Below are 19,876 nucleotides of genomic sequence, written 5' to 3'. Positions count from 1 at the left end.
AGTGTTGTATGATCACATTTAAAGCTTTTGATAAGGTAAACCATTCATGTCTAAAGCTACCACTGCCATCTTTGTCACATTTTCAAAGGTCACCAAATAAATGTCCCAAAAGTAACCGTTAAGGTGTCTTTCGTACACCCTTCATGTTTTCCTCTCCTTCCCAAATGACGAAACATAACCAACATTTAATTACCTGAAAAGGAAGTTCCTTATCAAGAAGAAATAAAAATAAAAAAAGCACACACCTCATCAGATTGAAGTATTTGCCCCTCTTGTTTATCATCACAAACCTGATCATGATGATAAACTTTAGTCCCCCGTGTACAACTCCTTATTCAACCAAGTTATCGCCGTTTTTGGCACTGTGGGGCCACCAAATCCCTCTATATAATAGCAGTGTACTCATACTCTGCATGAACATATCAAGTCAACAACTATCCCTCTGATCATAGCAGAGTCACTCTGGTTACTACAATGCCATCTTTACCTTCCTCTTTCTTCAAAATGGTTCCTCTCTTCTCTCTTCTTTTATTCTCACTCATGATTCGTTGTAGTACTTCTCTGGGTCCACCTTCACCTGGGTACTACCCTAGTTCCAAAATTAGCCCTGTTAGCTTTAACGAGGGATTTAGAAACCTTTGGGGACCTCAGCATCAAAGACTAGACCAAGACACATTAACAATCTGGCTTGACAAAACCTCAGGTATGTAAAATCACTCACATAAATAGTTAAATACTTAAATACAACTGCATATGCCACGGACACGAGAGTCCACCAAGTAATCCCAAAGTCACACGTAAACACAGATTAATCTTTTATAGTTTTGAAATACTGCATGTAACATATACATGTGACAAAAAAAAATACAACTACATATGCTTCTTTATTACTAGTTAGTGGTTACTACCTTATTGCATGTTTTTATTTGCACTTCTTTGAAACATAGGGAGTGGATTCAAGTCACTTCGCTCTTACCGATCTGGATACTTTGGTGCTGCTATTAAGCTTCAACCTGGTTATACTGCCGGAGTCATAACATGTTTATACGTGAGGATTAATCTATAACTTCAGCTATAGTTGGAAATTGAGCTTATCTTTTACTATATACAGTTTTTCACCCTTCTTCTTTGTTCTTTCATTTGGGAATTGTAGCTTTCAAACAACCAAGACTTCCCGGGATACCATGATGAAATAGACATTGAGTTCCTTGGTACCACGCCAGATAAGCCATATGTCTTGCAGACAAATGTATACATGAGAGGAAGTGGAGATGGGAATATTATAGGGAGAGAGATGAGGTTTCACCTTTGGTTCGACCCAACACAAGATTTTCACAACTACGCTATTCTGTGGGAACCCAGTGAGATCATGTAATATTATTTTCATGCACTTTCATGATCCTCATAAACTGTCCAATAAAATCTAACTTAAAACCCTTATTATAATTTTTTTATCTAGCCCAATTAGGCAATTAATTAATTACTAAGGCTTGGTTAAAATATTTCATTGAAAAGACTATTTTATTTATATACAATAATGGAATGTGGTCCCCTTTATAATATATACCTATTAACCCTTTGTAATGTTTGACAAAGTGAGAAAAACTGTGCATGTAGTTTCTTTTTCGTCACTCAATCATTCATGGCCTATTATGGGATGACAATGTGTTTTTCATGGGGGTAGGTTGATTATGAAAAAATCTTGCAGTATCTGGATTTTGCATGTTGCTTATGCTTACTAGTTTTATTAGTTTAATTAATTATCTTACACTGGAAACAACATATTCAGATTTTTAGTGGATGATGTCCCAATAAGGAGGTATCCTAGAAAGAGTGATGCCACGTACCCCACGAGACAAATGTATGTGTATGGATCAATATGGGATGCATCTGACTGGGCTACAGAGGGTGGAAAATACAAAGCTGACTATAAATACCAACCCTTCATTGGTAGATACAGAAACTTCAAAATACAAGGTTGTGCCCTTGAAGCCCCCACCTCATGCAAGCCACCGTCTCCCTCACCATATGGCTATGGAAGCTTAAGCCCTCAGCAATATGCTGCAATGCAATGGGTCCAAAACAACTACATGGTCTATGACTATTGCCATGATCCTAGGAGAGACCATACACTTACTCCAGAATGCTAAAGTTCAAGTGGTTTGGTTCAAGTTGGTTTGTTTCAAATTAAGTTATTTTTTACTTTTCACCTGTTAATGTCACCATAACAGTTTGTTTATTTATGGGGTGGTTTTTGTGATGGTCCCACTTGCTAAGGCTAAGTGTAATTGCAACAACAGTGAGCGTCCAAGCCCCCCCTTAAAAAAGATGGGTATGTTTTCGTTGTTTATTATGTGATTGTGTAGTACCCCACAAAAGATTGGGATGTTTTTGTTGTTTATGTAACTGTGATATGATTTACTATTATTTTAGTCCTTTTCCTATTGAAATAAATCCATTTGGATGGTTTCCTAATTTGTGTTTAGGTGCAAGAAATGAGAAAACGGGCCTTTGTCCCTCTGAAAGTAAGCCGTTGGAAAGAACCTTCTTATGGACTTTTGTTCCTGAATTGGACAACTGAAATAATTATTCTGTAATTCCATGAAAATAAATAACTAATGTTCTCTTCTGCTATTGTCGGTAGAATGCCCGTGCCAGGGATTCTTGACTCTTGTGCTTTGTTTGAACGCGGAAAAAAATAGAAAAAAGAAAATAATTAGGATACAAAGAAATCGGAGAGCAGAGAAAACAAAAATAATGTAGGTAGAATTTTTAATTTTAGTTGTTTGGATCAAGAAGTATGAGAGAAAAAATAATGGAAAAAAATGTTATATACTATAAATACTTTTGTCCATATATCGAAAATATAGTTCTTTTGTTCAATTATTTTAAAGTTAAAATATGTATGTATAGGTAGAAAAAAGATAAAATATGTATTTCGTGTTATGGGATTTGCTAAAAAAAAAAAAAAAAAAACTCATTTCACTTTTCTTTAAAGGAGATAATCAATGGCAAGTTTGGCGTTTTCTTCTTCCTTTCTAAACTCTGGCCTGACAAAAACGATAATAACTAATAAGTTACATCCTTATATAAATATAGATAAAACGACAGAAGCATACTTTTATACAAACATATTATCTTATTAATTTGTTCGGTAAAATTGTTTTAAAATAACCAATTTAGTAAATCTCAACTTATTCAATTATTTTTTTATCGATTATTTTGTGTTCAATGAATTTAACCATTAAAAAGAATATGATAAAAGAGTGTGTTCCTAATAATCTGTCTGTTTTTCTAATTCTAGAACACTGGGGGACAAGTTGTAGGTCATGTCCATGAATTTGGCCTACCGGTTCTTTGCGCTAAACGGATAAACTAAAAAATAATAATAATAATAAATAAAATGACACTTAAGAGAAATGATAAACGATTATTTGATAAATAAATAAAAATACTCATGCATAAATATAAATACTTATCTGACTTTATTCAACGGTGATTGATATTCGAATTCTGATTTTTAAAAATACAAAATTAAAAAAAAACTTACTTATTTAATATCTATCAAATTCTTAGAAAAGATTAGTCTCACATTCAACGGAATTAGTCTTTAGTAATAATAAAAAAATATATTGACTATACTGACTTGCCCAATATCATGAAGATAATTTAATAATGTGGACAGAATTTTCCAACAATAAGGCAAAATCAGAGTAATTTTAGCAATTTATATACACACTTCTGATAATTAAGAATTTAAAATCATGATGATCCCCTCTCTCGGCTAATAAAATTTAGTTACCACCGTATTTTTTTAACTGTTCAGAAATAAGATGGTTAAATGATAACGCACAGCTTGCGATGCTTAATACCGAAAAGAAAAACAATAAAATTGCCTTGAAGTAATTTATTTATTTGTATTCATACAACAGATGACACCTTATGATTATAGAGTAAAGAGTTAATAATTATATCATAAAGAGTTAATTACATATTAAAAATATTAAGAATTTTAAAATCAAATACCATCATCCCTTTAATAGTTGAAGTTTGATATTGTCTAATTTGACTCGAAAGTTTATTTACTAGTAGAGAGTATGACACTTTTTATCCCTTATAAATAATTATCACATAACATAATAATAAATTGAAACATACTTCATTTAATAAAAAAAACTAAATGTTAATGTAGTAATAACCGAAAAATAATTCTAACTAAGCTCTAATGCCACATCTTAAAAGAACATTTCCATCCACAACTTAAACTCTTTCAAAATTTGAAATCCTCAACATAAACAACCCAAAAACAAGGCACAAAAAAAAAGAAGCAAAAACATATTTCACTTTAACTATCGATGTAAATAATAAAGATATCATTATCATACATATAAACCCTAAACTCTAAACACACATACTAATTATAAAGATATAATTATCATACATATAATTAATAGCAATGTTTAATTCACAATAATGTAGAAATTGAAGCTATAACCACTCATTCACAAAATCCCATTCCATCATACATTATGTAGCAACCTCGGTCGCGACGGGACGGCGAAAAATAAATTGAAAAAGAGGAGTCGCCACCAATGTTATTTTTTTACGGAAAAACATTGGAAAAACCATAAAATAGAAAATAGTCTACGAAAACCAAATTTTTGAGTTCGGGAGTCGATTACGTGTGAGGAAGGTATTAGCACCTCACAACGTTCGTCCTAAGACGATTACCTTTAATTAATTAAACTAATTATTTATAATTTATAAAAATATTTATCTCACTAAAATAATCAAATATATTTTATTTAACTAATTTAAATTATGCATTGAAAAAAAAGGTTAAAATTATTATTGTTATATAAAAAGGAGGATAATATATTTTTTTATTTTTTTGGCTCGACAAGATTTAGTTCTTGCTCCTACGTATCTTCATGTGTAATGAAGAATCAGAGTCACGTAGTTCTTTGTAAAAAATATTTGTGTGTTGATATTTTTTAATTAAATTTTATTTTTGTTAAATATAAGATTCTTGAACTGTCTCAGCTCATTCATCTTAAAAATATAAAATTAACTAAGGTGTACACCAAAGTCAATTCAATGAAATTTTAATTATAATTATTGCTAGCGATGTTATGATGTTAAAAATTCTTAGTCGGACATTTTTGTTTTTGGAGGAAAAATTTAAAGATAAGCTGTCACAACTTGTACTTTAAATTCAAAGGTTAAAAAGATGTCACATCTAATTAACCATTCCTCCAATAAAATTTTTAATACAATAATTTCATATATTTATATTAAATATTTTAAAACTATATTATGATATTTAATCAAATTTTGAATTTAAATAAGGACTAAAGATATTACTAATATAAAAATAATAAAATAAAAAAAAGAAAAAGAAATGAGTTTAATATACTCACAATTCTTCGCTACAGAAGTGGGTCTCCTTCTCTGGGTTCCCTCTGGTCCAAGGTGGAGATGTGTGTGGGAAGGGTATCCTTTGGGAAGGCCAAGGGGGGAGAGATGTGTGTGTTGGTGCCTTTGGGAAGGGGAAGGGCGCTATTTATAGACTTTCTGGAGGGACCGGTACGGCCCGTTCTGAATCCGGAACGGCCCGTTCCATTTTGGGAACGGCCCGTTCCGAGCTAGAAATTTAGCTCTTATTTGGAAGATTGGAACGGCCCGTTCTGAAACCAGAACGGCCCGTTCCGGGCTAGAAATTTTAGGACTTTTTTGAAAGGTTGGAACGGCCCGTTCCAGTTTTGGAACGGCCCGTTCCGGGATAGAAATTTTAAGGCATTTTGGAAAGTTAGAACGGCCCATTCCAGATTGGGAACGGCCCGTTCTGGGCTAGGAATTTTATAAAAAAATACTATATTACCCTCCATAAAAGTATAAACAATGAGATGTTACATTTGACTTACGTATTTTTGTCTTTTTTATTCTTTTTTGAATATACCTTTTTTCTTTTTTTTTTAAACAAAAATTGACATTTCCCGGACGAAATTGGGTTACTACACATTAAATTCACAATTCAAGATACAAGGTATGTTATGTTCATGCTAGAACAAGATTCTCCTATCTATATGCTTATGGTGCTAGTAAAACACATTTATTTCTAACGAAGGCTCAATAGCACAAGAGTTTGTGTCGGATCAATTCATTACAACACTTTACACTAAGAGGATATATAACTATAGAGTCTTGTCAAGATAATTGTGTCTTGCAAATTATGTCGCAAGCACACAATGGACAAGATTGGGGTTTTTCAAACCTAATTATTCCTGATGACTGATCCTCAATCTCAACAGCGTATTTCATATCGTACCATCACAAAACATGTTATGCACATAATGCATGTCATACAAACGTTATAGATGATCACATAACTCACATTCACATTTACACATTTCACAAGTCGCATCCTTACTAAGTTATACTTAAATTTATTTACACAATAACTTCCACATATATATTTCATGAATTCATATTTTACAATTTTCTTCACATCTAAGTTTTACTTAAGCTTTTCAATCACTTATCACAATTCACATGTTCTCCAATATCATAGGTGCACAACAATATCACATATTTTTTAAAACTCCAATTCCATCAACAACAAATCAAGTTTCAAATTTGTTAATTAAATAAAATTAAATCACAAAAATTGAATAATTCATAATAATACCCATAGATCTCTCTCTAAGGTATGTAATAAATCAAGCATGTGTTGAAAATAATCAAATAATGCTCTAAAGATAATTAATCCAATCAAATTTCATAATTTTACATATATCAAATTACATGAAGAAAAATTATTAAACATAATAAATCAACTTTAAAACATTCAAGATACTTTAAATAGAATATATTGCATCATATAAATTCATATACCTAAAATTCAACTCTTAAGTATTATCTTTGAATTAAATATCTCTGTAGAACTATCTTTGTAAAATATAAATTGCTATTTTTTTTAAAATAGTAAATCTTCTTTAAATTTTGAGATATTTCACAAAGGTCATAGCCAACATCATTATGTACACATAATTTTTTCACGATTAATGATGAACTACAAATACTATTTTTATAATTATTTTATCACCATTGGTAGAAAAGAGAACGTACACCATAAATTCATAAATTAATATCACTTTATAATATTCTAAGAAACTTTTAGGATATTTCTCATATGTCTTCATCCATCATATATATTTCTTAGCATTTATGTCACACATAAGCTATTTTTCATCCAATCAAAGCTTAATAGGACATATTTATGAAATTTTAATAAAAAATCTAAAATTAAATACTTTTAGAGCTTATAAATTCATAAGAAAATTCAAAGACATCATCAATGGTATATAAAAGGTTTATATTGCACCAATTTTTACTAATATAATATTTAAGTAGTTTAATTAAATAAAAATAGCACTAGATAGATTTAAAAAAAACAAATAAATATACACATTAAAAATAGTAAATATGTTCAAGAAATTCCTAAACTTTTTCCAAAGATTTTATAGAGGCATGATTACACATGAGTTTGGTCTCACTTCACCAAAAAGAAGACAAAAATTTTAAAAAAAAAATTACAATAATAATACAATGAGAATAATTTTTTGACCACTCAAAACATGCAAGAGATAAAAAAGAACTCCTCTATACAAGACTCGAGTTAAATCCATCTTATACACATACACATTCAACCTAGAGATTTGGGATCAATCCTACTATTCAACAATTAATCCACGCTCCAAAACAATATTCTCACTCCTCCCTTACCTTAATAATTGCTAAAATCTTAAGTCGAATTATTAAATTTTTCTCCGGTCATCAATGATTCTCCCCTTTCTTTAGATCACAAACCTAATTATAAACATATTTAAATAAAAAATCTTAACCCTTACTCCCACATAACTCATAAACAAAAGCTTAATATAATTATCCTCTCTATTTTTAAAAGATAATAACTCAATTATTAAAAGATTTTTTTTATAACAACTCTCATTTTTTAAATTACTCTCAGTTAATTAATTAAAATCCTTATTATTTTATTTACGTAAAAAAGTGAAATGTTACATACACTCACCAAAGAAATTTTACATTTGATCTCTAAGAGATCTCATGAATAAGTATGTCTACCAATAAAATTTTAATAATCATAAAAAATGTTGAACTCGTATATGAAGAACGCAAACAAATTTTTGAAGCAATTATAAACTGTGTGCTTTGAGTTAATATAAAAAAATAAACTATGCTCTTTAAGTGGAACAAGAGATAAGACAAGATATGACCTAGCCCAAAAGATGCCTCATTGGGGTCATGTGTGTTCTATTTCTATATATATATATACTTTAAATCATGCATGGTTTACAACAATTAGCCCCTGATAAAAGCTATCAAATCATGTGAACTCGCTTAATGCATCTTAGCATCTCTTGCACAGTCTCTTTGAATTTCTATTCGATCTTGTGAGTGATTACAAACATTACTCTGTCGTACTATTCCTTGTCTAGTTGTGGCATTGTCAAATGTCACATGAATGAATTTAGGATTTCAATGAGAATCTAGGGGGAGAGCAATCTTGCAATCAACCTCCTCCTCCGCCGAGCTCCAACTTCTTTTTTTTTTTTTTTAAATATAGATTCAAATCTAATTCAAATTTCAAACTACAAAATCAATTATAAAAATAAGGATTATCTTTCACGTTTTGTTTATCTTTTAGTCGATATGAAACTTTAGATTTTCTCAATATATTTTTTCATGTTTAATATTATTAGACTTAATACATGAATAAATAATTAATAATTTAAGATAAGTAGGACATTGATTTTTTTCTAATATATCCTCTATACCAATATTATTGGATTTTGTGTGAATATTAATGATAAGTGATCATTTTAGAATAGATTTTGATTTCTGATATCATCTTAAAATATAAATTAGAAATTAACTTAATTCTACAAAATTAACTTATAAGATATGAAAATTTTCATTTATATATTCTTTATTTGAAATATCTCTAATTGATGTAAAAGTTTGAATTTTTTCCAATAATTTTGAAGAATTGGTTTGTTTGTAATAAAGTTGTTGACAGTCCGATTGTTTTTAGCTTGTGTACATTCTTATTTGTCTTCTTCAAAGTTAAGTCGGGTTCTTTCTAACAGAAAATGAATAATAATTCAACCATACCTTTAATCTGTCCAGAAATTCAAGCTAGGGGGTTGGCATGTCTTCAATTTGTACGTTCCATTGTGAAACAAACCACCGATCAAATTTTGTGATTTAGCATAAAAAACAAAATCTATCCATTTATCTATAGTTTGTTTCAGGAGATGGAGTGTTCGGCATGTTAACTAGATGAAATTCGTCAAATAAAAAAAATTAAAGAGAAAATTGACTAAAGTGGATGAAGGGATAATATGTGATTATTTTATGAAAAAAGAATTGAAAGGAGAAACCCAGCAGCCGAAATTGGTCGTTTTATTAAAACAGTAAATGGGTGCCACAATGAATATGAGTGCGATTGATAAAGAAAACGATAAGTTGAAAAAATAGTTGCGATTAATTGTATATGGCTCTCACCTTTCTTCTTCAACTTTTAAGGCCATACATACTACCCCTTTTTTTAATCATAAACTTATCTACCAAGTCGGCAAGTTCATTTTCACTAAACTTCCCCCTCTCATGAACATTCCCTTAAGAAACTTATGGGTTTACGTATATATTAGGAGTTTAAATTATTTGATTAAATGTGAATTAGTGAGCGTAAATTTTCTTTCACAGAGATGTAAGTTCATGTCTCTATTGTTCAATAATTTTAAGCACTAACTAAATCATTTCTAAATATAGCTATTTTTAAATTAATTCTACAATTATGATTTTACGTATGACATTAAAATCTTTATCTAAAATATGACAGTAAAAATAACCAAATATACTAAAGTGAAAAAATATAAATTAGATTGAAAAAATATTGATTATAATTACTTACTTCTAAGTTAAAATAAAATGAAACAATTAATTAAATTAATTTAAGTTTGTTTGATTTCAATTCATTAGCTTTATTTGGGCCAATATAATCTAATAAATAGTCCTGATGAGTGATGTCTATTTTTTTGTGGTTCAATTTTCTGGGTTAGAATCACAGCCCAATCCACTTAAAAATTGTCACTGTAGTTGTGCAACACCCAGATATCGAAAATTTATGATTTCGTGACGATTTCATTCATGTTTAGGATTTAGGTTTAGGAGAAGCATTAAAATTATTTTGATGGTAACTAAATAATCAATTCTAATAGTGCTGACTAAATTATTAATCTTTAATTTCTTAACCTTTCCCAAAAAAAACTACACTCCCTGCAATAAATTATTAATGTAACAATATCTTAAAAAACAAATCTAATGATGTAATTAACTTTTACAATAAAATTATTTTATGGGTATAAAAGGGATATTAAGTCATCTATCTGTAATAATAGATATAGTATGTTAGCTGAGCTGGAACAATTTTAGTTTAGTTAGTTTTAGCTGTTTCTTGCAGTATTGCTGTTTTGGGCAATTCAATATATCAAATTCATGTTCTCTATTCTCTGTTATCATCTCTCTGGCTGTTTCTCTACAGAGTATCCCTTCCTTTATAAGAACAGACAACAATACAAGTAATGACGGAATAATTTTTGCAATGGGATGTAATATAAAATGGGTGACATTCTAGAGTTTAATTTTTAAGCACGGACAGTATAATATTTTTATAAAACTATAATACATGTATGATAAAATTGTTAAACTTATGTACAAAATGTTGCTATACATAATGAATCTATTCGACTTGAGAAATGTTAAATAGGAAAAAAAATGGTAGTGTAAAAGTTGGCGAAACTTGACAGATAAGCCTTTTTTATATATTTATTTTACCTTTTATACTCCATGAAGCATCATACAGGTCTAAAAATAAGAATAATGTAATGTGTGAAATAATAATCTCAGATCATGAATAATTATATATATATATATAAATACATTAAACTGAAGAAAAAAAAAAAGAAGAGCCCGTGATGCAAAGAATTTTGATTGTTGGAAGTTGATTGTGTGTTTGAATTTAGATATTGACAGGCATAGGCTATACAGCAGAGCATACTGATGAGCATGAGCGTGAGCACTGACACGGTGACACCTCCACTCCACTACTTCAGTACTTGCCAAATTCACACACTGTAATCTTCTCAGACATGCATCCATCCTACACCAATCATTTCTCACTCTCTTCCACTGCCAACTCACACTAGTACTTACATTTACACCAAATTCAATTTAACCAATAAACAATTATTTATTCACAAATGAATAATTGAATATGTGCCTCATCTGGCAAATCGAACCAATGCTTCCCGTGGGCCCCACCCTCACATTACCAAAATTCCCTTAGGCCAAAACAAAATGGCAGCTGTCAACAACCATCATCCGGTCCAAATCCACGTTGGAAAAAACACTTCATTCGCTCTCTAGCATTTCCATTTCCAAACCCCTTGCGTGTCGATTTCTAATTGGCTAAGACCCGAAGACCTCCGGTATGACCTACCCAGCTTCTCACTCAGACTAACCAGAACTTGCCACGTGGCGTCGCCTTCCTGCACCCGATTGTTGTAGAGCAGGGCCCGCCTCGTCCGCGGCTCCCACAGGTTCCGCTGAATCACACTCAAGTTCGTCGCCGCCACGCGCTCCAGAATCTTCCCCAGCTTCCCCACATCCCTCTCCGCCACCGTCAGCGATATCTCCGCCCACCTCACGGCGGAGGAAAACGGCAACCGTATCCCATCCGCAATAACCACCGGCACACACCCCAACGCAACCGCCTCCACCAACCTCGGACTCCACGGAGCCCACCCTAACGGACACAGACAATACACAGACCGAGCAATCTCCAACTGGTAACCGGCGAACCTACGCCTCTGCAGGTAAAATCTCCGGTCACCGTTGAACTTCCGCCAAATCTCCGTCCTCACTCGCCTTCATAAAAAATAAAAAATAAAAAACACAAAATTTAATTGCATGATGACTCATTAATTAATGATTAGTAGCGTCAATAGACAAAAGTCATTACTTGCTGTAAAACCGTCCACTAATATTTTTTGGATGCACTTCCATTTTTCCTCGGAAGAACGCCCAAATGTCTCTCCGTCCGTTCACCGGAGCTTTCTCCAGCGTGGTCCGTACACTCTCCGGCGAAACGTAAGGCGGAATCACCACATTCTCAACCTCTCGACAAGGATGCCGGTGAACTACGCCGAATGTCTGCAACAAGATCGAGTTTTTCAAAATTCGCGGTATGCCATCAGCCATCGCCGCATCCTCCTTCACAAACCCCAAAAAAGCAATTTAGTCAATGTAAACGGTGCCAAGCCTTTATAAATGCTTAGCACACACTAATGGTAAGCAATGTGGGACTTTGGTTTGAGTTTTGAGAGATTTTTTTACCAGGGTGTGGAAACAGGCGCCGAAGTCGTGGGAAGCGACGAAGACGTGGTCGGATCCTCTGGTGCGGTTCCAGAAAGGGTACTCGGTGGAGACGAGGTTGACGGCGGAGGATATAAGAGAGCGCGCGTGGCCAATTGCCGGAAAGCCATTAACGGCGCTGAAGTTGCATGACACGTAAACGGGGACGAAGAAGAAATCAGCTTGGTAAGGGTCAAACGTGCGAACCTCGCTCGTTAACAATGCTCTGTGAATGGCCACTTCGGACGCGAATAAATGCTTGCTACACCTCTCATTTGCCAGCCAATCGGTGTTGTACTTTGGAGGAAGCTCGTACACGAACACCTTCATATTCTTCACCACCCCTACAACCAAATAAGTATTACAAATTTTAAATTATTCTAAAAATAAAAAAAGTGAAAATGGTGACCAGTTTGTGGGTTACGGGGTTAGTTACTCGTACCTAGAGTGTTGGTGGTGGATTCGACAACGTTGGATTCGGAGTTTGAAGAGGTTGGTGTGTTGTTGGGGTTGCTGTTGATGAGATAGGAAGTGAAGAAATAGAGGGAGAAAGAAAGCCAAAGAAGGCATTTGTAATATGTGTGAAAGAAGTTGGTTTTGTCTTGTTGAGGCTTGTTAACTTGTTTCTGCAGCAGCTTCATTCGAACGTAGAAAACCCTGCTTTTGGGGGATTTCTTTTGCTCTGACATTTCTTTTAAAATTAAAGAAACCAACCTACCCAGAACTAACAACCGATTCTCGTTTGAGAAGAAGTGGAAATGAAGAGAAGGAAGGTAGAGGTTTGTTAGAACTCGGTTTTTTCACCAAAAATAAACAAAACAATTGGACACTTATTTAATTCAAACGAAAGTCGTTGCAGCGTTTGTTAAGGAATTGCCAAATACGATTCTCCTCGTGTAATTATTGAAGGAGGATTTAACTAATATGGAAAAATACTTGGAATTGGAGAGACGGGGTTTCAGAGATCACATGGGTATGTAACATCATGTAGTTCGGCGAGGGCATCGGTTACTAATCACTATGCTGCTTTTGCCTCTCTCAGTATTTGTCGTCTGCAATGATTGCTCCAATGTGTTTTTATTATAATTATATCTGTCGTAAGGGTTTCTAATTTTTAATTAAAATATTTATAATTTTAAAAATAAAATAAATTATATTAAAAGATAAATATTTATTTTATAGTCTCTTGTAAAGATTAATCATTTCTTTAAAAAATTATCTTGCTCATCATATTGATTCTATGATAAGATGAGGGAGTATTTGTCATAGAGGTTGACATGATACAAGTTCTCGAGAGATGATACTACAGTTAATGAGACCAAGTGGAGGGTTGAAATAAATACTTTAGATCGCAATGCAATTAATTGTACAGGCAGAAAAAAGAAGGATAGAAGCTCTTTATATATTTTAATGATAAATAAAAGTTGGATAAGAGGATTAAATAATGGTTATTAGTTCGCATCGCATCTAAGATTAGCTGCAATGAATGGCATGATCTTGGACATGCATAAAGAAACCGTTGGAAAGTTCGAAACGAGATCGGATTTTGGAAGGAATGGAATAATATTGGAATTTGCTTTACAAAATTTTTAAATAAAAAAAAAAAACTTAGAAATGAAAATCACAAACTGAAAGTAAGCAATAAAATTTGAGAAAGAGGTTGAGGGCTTCATTTGCAAAACTCAAAATAAAACAAAAAAAAAATACATGTTTAGGAATAAATATATTCATTCAGTTTCCAGTTTCCTTCTCCTAAACCTTTTTCATTTCTTGTTGATTCTCAAGGTTGTTGAGCAATTGGTGTGCTAAGAAGCTTTGAAGCCCGGAGTCGGATTCCCATTCCATCTTCTTCTTCTTCAACTTTAGAGTAGGTCGGAGTTCATCGTTCACTCCGTTTCGAGGTAAGGGAAGTTAGAACTCGAATTGTTGTATATTTTGGGTTGCATGTAGCTGGATTATCAATTGGACATGCTTTGGGGCTGAGTAGTTGAGTTGGATAGGTTGCAAGTTGTTTGGGATGTGGTGGTCTTGGATGAGTTGAGGAAAAATGAGTGATTCATGGAGATTAAATTATGCATGTTGAAATTTGTATGGTTTTTGGGTTGCTTGAATGAATGTAGTAGTAATCATGGGCAAAGATCATGTTTAAAGGGAAGATTGGTGAAGAGAAGCTGAAGATCAAAGGTGGAAGCCATAGAAATGTAGAAAATTCTGCACCCACCACTTGAGCCATGGCTCATGGCTTCAGCCTTGGGGTAAAAGAGAGGATGGCAAAAATTCACCGTTGTAGCCATGGTTCATGGGCGTTGATGGAATCATGCCTAGGAAGGTAAGGGGTGATACCTTGAAGGATCTAAGAAGAATGGGCTAGACATGAAGGTTTGGGCTAGTCAAGGCCTAATGGGCCCGATGGGCTTGGAAGGCCCAAGTCGAGCTTCACATGGGTCATATCTTGATATATCCATTTTCTTATATTAGTATAGGTTTCATATATTTTGATCTTGTAATTTGGATCACATAGGGTAGCATTTTGGATCATAGGCTTATTGGTCCTAATCTTGGGCTTCATGGGCCTTTGGGCTTTTGATATCCAATATTGGGCTCATTTTCATTCTTGCAATTTTTCCTTTTCATTGTATTTACTTGGCCATTGTATTTAGGCCATTAGAATAGGAATATACCAGGATCACTTAATTGGACGAATTAGGCTAAATTAGGTTTAATTTGAAAGTCATTTAAGTTGCTTTTGAGTCACATGTTTTTCCCCACTAGTGGCTGAACAAGTGCTTACTCAAATCAACCCTAAATTCCATCTAAATTAAATCTAGATGCATGAGAGCTCCTAAACTCACGGCCAAGCACATGTGGGCTGAAATTTGAATTCAAAATTCAAATTTGAATTCAAATCTAGGCACCAAAATGAGTGGCTTGAGTTTGGCGCCAATGATTCCTAATCCATGGCCTATTTAAGTGATTCTTTACACTTGTAAAAACACTTTTGATTATATGAGAATTTCTGAAATTGCTTCAGCCTTATTCTCTCCCAAAAGTTACCAAGAGCCTTAGTCTTAGTTCTAGGAAAATATCTTCCCTCCTAAACTTGACCGTGAGCTCTCCTTTGTTCCTTTAGCTTGGATGCTTCCATCCCTAGTCTAGGAGCAACCTTTCCTTGATTCTTGTTCATCTTCCTCAAGATTTCATCCAGGATTCTAACTCAAGAAGGAGATCCTTAACATTCAGTGGAGGTTAAAGAAGAAAGTTCAATCACTTCTTCAACCTACACCATCAGCCGCAACCATGGAAAAGAGAGGATGGCAGAAATCCATCGCTATAGCCATGGTTCATGGCCGCAGCCATGGAAAAGAAAGAATGCCAGAGATCCACCACTGTAGCCATGGTTCATGACTGCAACCGTGGAAAGGAAACTGAGCTAGCAAAAATCTAGTGCTAAAGTGCTGAATTGAGCGCTATAGCGGTGAGGGTATCTTACCAAATTTGGTCTTGAGGTCTTCATGAAAGTTGTAGCCTTCAATGTTAGCTTTCTAATGGCGCTAGAATCATCCAAAAATGAGGTCTAGAGCATTCTCTCTTAATTGTGTCGTGTCACTGTTAAAAGTAAATGTGTTTACAGTGACACGGCACAATTAAGAGATATAATTGGTTGCTAGTGTAAAAAAACTTTACACTGACAGTGTATAGGTGATTAACTCTATTTGTTAAATGTCACATGTTTTATAGTTTGTTAAATATTTTGCTAGAATCGAAATTCAATAGGAGGAGCTGATTGTTTCAGATAATAAATGCTCAAGTAAATCGTTGTCTCTAAGAGCACCTCTAGCGAGGTGCTTATAGTGTAGCTTAAAAATAAGAACCGGTGCTTACAAGAAACTCCCAATGGAGTGATCCTACGTGTCACAGATAATTACTAAATCTCAACTTATATATAAGTAAAAAATATCTTAATTTTTTTATTGAAATATTTTTTTCAATTAAGTTAATTTTATTTAATATTTTTTATTTAAAAATATCCACAAGCTAATAAATAAGAGTATTATTTAAGATGAACAGAATTAATGATATTTTATTAAATTTAGTGTATATTTTACATGAAATCATAAGAATTAAATGTATTTAACTATCTTTTTTAATTTATGTGAAATTAGTTATTTTTCTTTTATAGAGATCCAAGAGGGATATATAAGAGTATATTATATTTTTCACATAATAAATGTTGTCTTAAGTTATTTTTTTACAAATCAAAGAAAACTAATAAATGAATAAAAGAAAATTTTAATTTTACAAAATTAACTTCATAATTATATTTTTTAAATAAAACAACACAATAACCATTTTTAAAGAATATTATGAGAGGTATAAATAAAAAATAAGTAATTAATATATTAAAAAACTAACATAATACAATGTTATACAAAAAATAAATATAATACTTATTTTAAGATTTATTTTTTTAAAATGCGACTTTAAAAAAAAAAAGCAAAAAGAAGAGGGAGTGCTATATGGCAATAACTATAACATTTCACCCGCCTACTAGTTTTAATTTGGAAATAATTGGACCACGAAACACTTACAATTTTTTTTAAAAAATTATCCATTAATTATATCATTTAATTACAAATCACTATTTATAATAAATTGTTAACTTTTTTTAATAATAATAAAAATTATATCAATAATAACATCTGATTAGTTTACTGTATTGATAATCATAAGTAGAATATTCGTAATTAAATCAACAAACAATTTACTATGTTATTTTGGCAACTGGACTTAGAGCAATAAGATCACTAGCTAAGTAATAAATAGCATTCATTGTATGTTTGTGTCTTGGCCAATGTTCCTCGAAAGGAACAAATATGTTTTTATAAGTTGAAAGTCACACAATAAAAGAAAAGATAAAACCAGAAAATAACTAGCAAAATCTAATATAATGAGTACATAACTTAGTTTTTTTTTTTTTAAGTATGTTGACAATGTTCAGTTTTTTAGTTGTGTGTGTAAAGACTCTGTTTTAGGATAAGAAAAAATATACCACAGGAATCCTTACGTCGTGAAAGGGATTAATCACTTATTATTAGTAAACTAATATTTTTGAAAAAAAAGAAGATAATTACTATTTCTATTTCTTTATAATAATTGTTTTACATAAGTTAAAAAATGTAATAAAATTTTATATTTTTCGTAAAATAACTTTAATATTTTTTATTATACTTTTTTCATTTTTATTTTATAATAAATACATATTAATTATCATGTATAAATTAATTAAAAATAATAAGTAAGCAGAAATAAAATTATAGTAAAAAAGATGGAGTTAAAAAGGAATGATAAAGAAAGAGTGGTTTAAGAGGAGTTTGAGGTGGAAAAGGTAGGAAGATTTGTTTAGGCATTGACCCTACACATGCATGCATATTGCATACCCAAAGCAAAGATAGGGAAAGAAATCATAGGGAGTGGTGCCCCATACTAAAATAATACAATCATCCAAATTATTAGTGGAAAAAGCTGATCCAATCAAAATAAATAGGGTTTGGATACTATACATACCCATAAGGAGGTATCATCCTGCCCATGCAAATTAGGTGCCTCAATATAACGTATGACCATCTCAAGTCTTATTATTTCCGTTTTGGAGGATTTATTCCCTCAATCATCACTCGGACACACTTCTTACAAAAAAAAACATTTCAAACCGAATAGCACAATTCTTCATTTTCTTTTGGTATGTTATAAAACTTAATTTATTTTATAATTTTTTATTTTTTATATTTCAAAAGATGACTGCACCATGCACCATCTGTTTAACCCACGACCTGTAAAAAAATTGGGCTGGACTCAAAATTACTGTTCATCATTGAATTAAGGTTGATGATATATACACTTCCATTTTTTTATACATACACCCCTTTTTTAAAAAAAAATATTAAATTCCTAAATTATCCTTAATATTATTTGGAATAAAAAAAATTATTCCGGAAAGTGTTTTTCAAAGGTTGATGATATATACACCTCCTTTTTCCTATAAGTACACCTCCTTTTTAAAAAAAATAATTAAAATTTTAAAATATTCTTAATTTTTTGCTTTTTTTTTTAATTTTACATTCACAACATTTAATTTAGTACTTTTCTTTTTACAGATCTTTCTTTTTTTCCTTTTTTATTTTTATTTTTTACATGCACCCCGTTATCTTTCCTTTACCCCACCTATTTTGGTAGCGTGTAAAAATTGAAAGAGAAAAAAAAAATGTGTGAAAAAAAAGAAAAAAGTAGAAAATTGAAAGTTAAAGGTATAAAATTAAAAAATATATATAATATTTTATAATTTTTTAAAAAAATAAAGAAGGTGTACTTATAAAAAAAACAGGAGGTGTATATATCATGAGCCTTCCGAAAAGAACTTTCCATCAGAATAATTACGGAAAGTACTTTCTAGAATACTGAAATTACTATTCCGGAAATAACTTTCCGTCAAAATAATTATGGAAAATACTTTCCGTAACACTAGAATTACTATTGCGAAAAATTCTTTCCGGAATATTAACAGCGTGTGTATTTGTTACCATAATTCCGGAAAGAACTTTTCGCAATAGTAATTTTAGTGTTACGGAAAGTACTTTCCATAATTATTCCGACGGAAAGTTATTTCCGGAATACTAATTTTAGTATTCTGGAAAGAACTTTCCAAAATTATGTACAAATACACCTCCAAAAAAAACTTTCCAAGATAATTTTTTTTATTCCAAATAATATTAAGGATAATTTAGAAATTTAAATTTTTTTTAAAAAAAGGGAGTGTATGTATAAAAAAATGGAGGTGTATATATCATCGGCCTTGAATTAATCTGGTCCAATCCAAAAGTAAATTGACCCATAATTAGGGATGGCAAAACGGGCCAGCCCGGCCCGTTTTGGCCCGGCCCGCCATTGACCCGCCAAAAACGGGGCGGGCCGGCCCGGCCCGCCAATGTAAAACGGGCTGGAGATGCTGGCCCGCCCCGCCTAAGGGTGGGCTGGCGGGCTGGCGGGCCAGCCCGCTTACAAAAATAAAAAATAAAAAAAAAATGGAAAAAAAAATTTATTTTATGGTTAAATAAATTTTTTTTTGCTACAAATTAAATAAATATAATCATATGAAATTAAAAATGCATACATATTGTACTTAATATATGTTCAACAAAAACAAATTACAAACTTAAAACAAAATCAAATAGAAATTAGTCCATTTACACCAAAATCAAAACTAAATTATAAACTTACAAATTATTTATACACTAAATTTTTTGATAGTCCACAAACAAGTTTAAATACAATTAATTAACTTTAAATTTTTATTCTAAGAATATTAGAAGCTCTCTTTAAA

The 19,876-nt window shown here is 31.8% G+C and overlaps 2 protein-coding genes across 2 annotated transcripts; one reads left to right on the top strand and one right to left on the bottom strand.

Annotated features, from left to right (window-relative positions):
* The first annotated feature begins 396 nt into the window (after nucleotides 1-396).
* Nucleotides 397-2,475, top strand: LOC109811610 (xyloglucan endotransglucosylase/hydrolase protein 31). Its single transcript, XM_020375395.3, has 4 exons — nucleotides 397-703; nucleotides 948-1,048; nucleotides 1,154-1,371; nucleotides 1,790-2,475. The coding sequence occupies exons 1-4, from the start codon at nucleotides 475-477 to the stop codon at nucleotides 2,148-2,150; spliced, it is 909 nt and encodes a 302-aa protein (XP_020230984.1). The 5' UTR covers nucleotides 397-474; the 3' UTR covers nucleotides 2,151-2,475.
* An 8,583-nt stretch (nucleotides 2,476-11,058) lies between these two features.
* Nucleotides 11,059-13,529, bottom strand: LOC109811609 (putative glucuronoxylan glucuronosyltransferase IRX7). Its single transcript, XM_020375394.3, has 4 exons — nucleotides 12,941-13,529; nucleotides 12,481-12,842; nucleotides 12,107-12,357; nucleotides 11,059-12,012 (listed from the first exon to the last, which is right to left on the bottom strand). The coding sequence occupies exons 1-4, from the start codon at nucleotides 13,185-13,187 to the stop codon at nucleotides 11,508-11,510; spliced, it is 1,365 nt and encodes a 454-aa protein (XP_020230983.1). The 5' UTR covers nucleotides 13,188-13,529; the 3' UTR covers nucleotides 11,059-11,507.
* Nucleotides 13,530-19,876: the final 6,347 nt, after the last annotated feature.

The sequence above is a fragment of the Cajanus cajan genome, chromosome 10, assembly GCF_000230855.2.
Source record: "Cajanus cajan strain Asha chromosome 10, NIPB_CcT2T_4, whole genome shotgun sequence".
Taxonomy (NCBI): domain Eukaryota; kingdom Viridiplantae; phylum Streptophyta; class Magnoliopsida; order Fabales; family Fabaceae; genus Cajanus; species Cajanus cajan.
The sequence above is the reverse complement of the archived record's forward strand: the minus strand, read 5'-3'. Positions and strand labels throughout refer to the sequence as shown.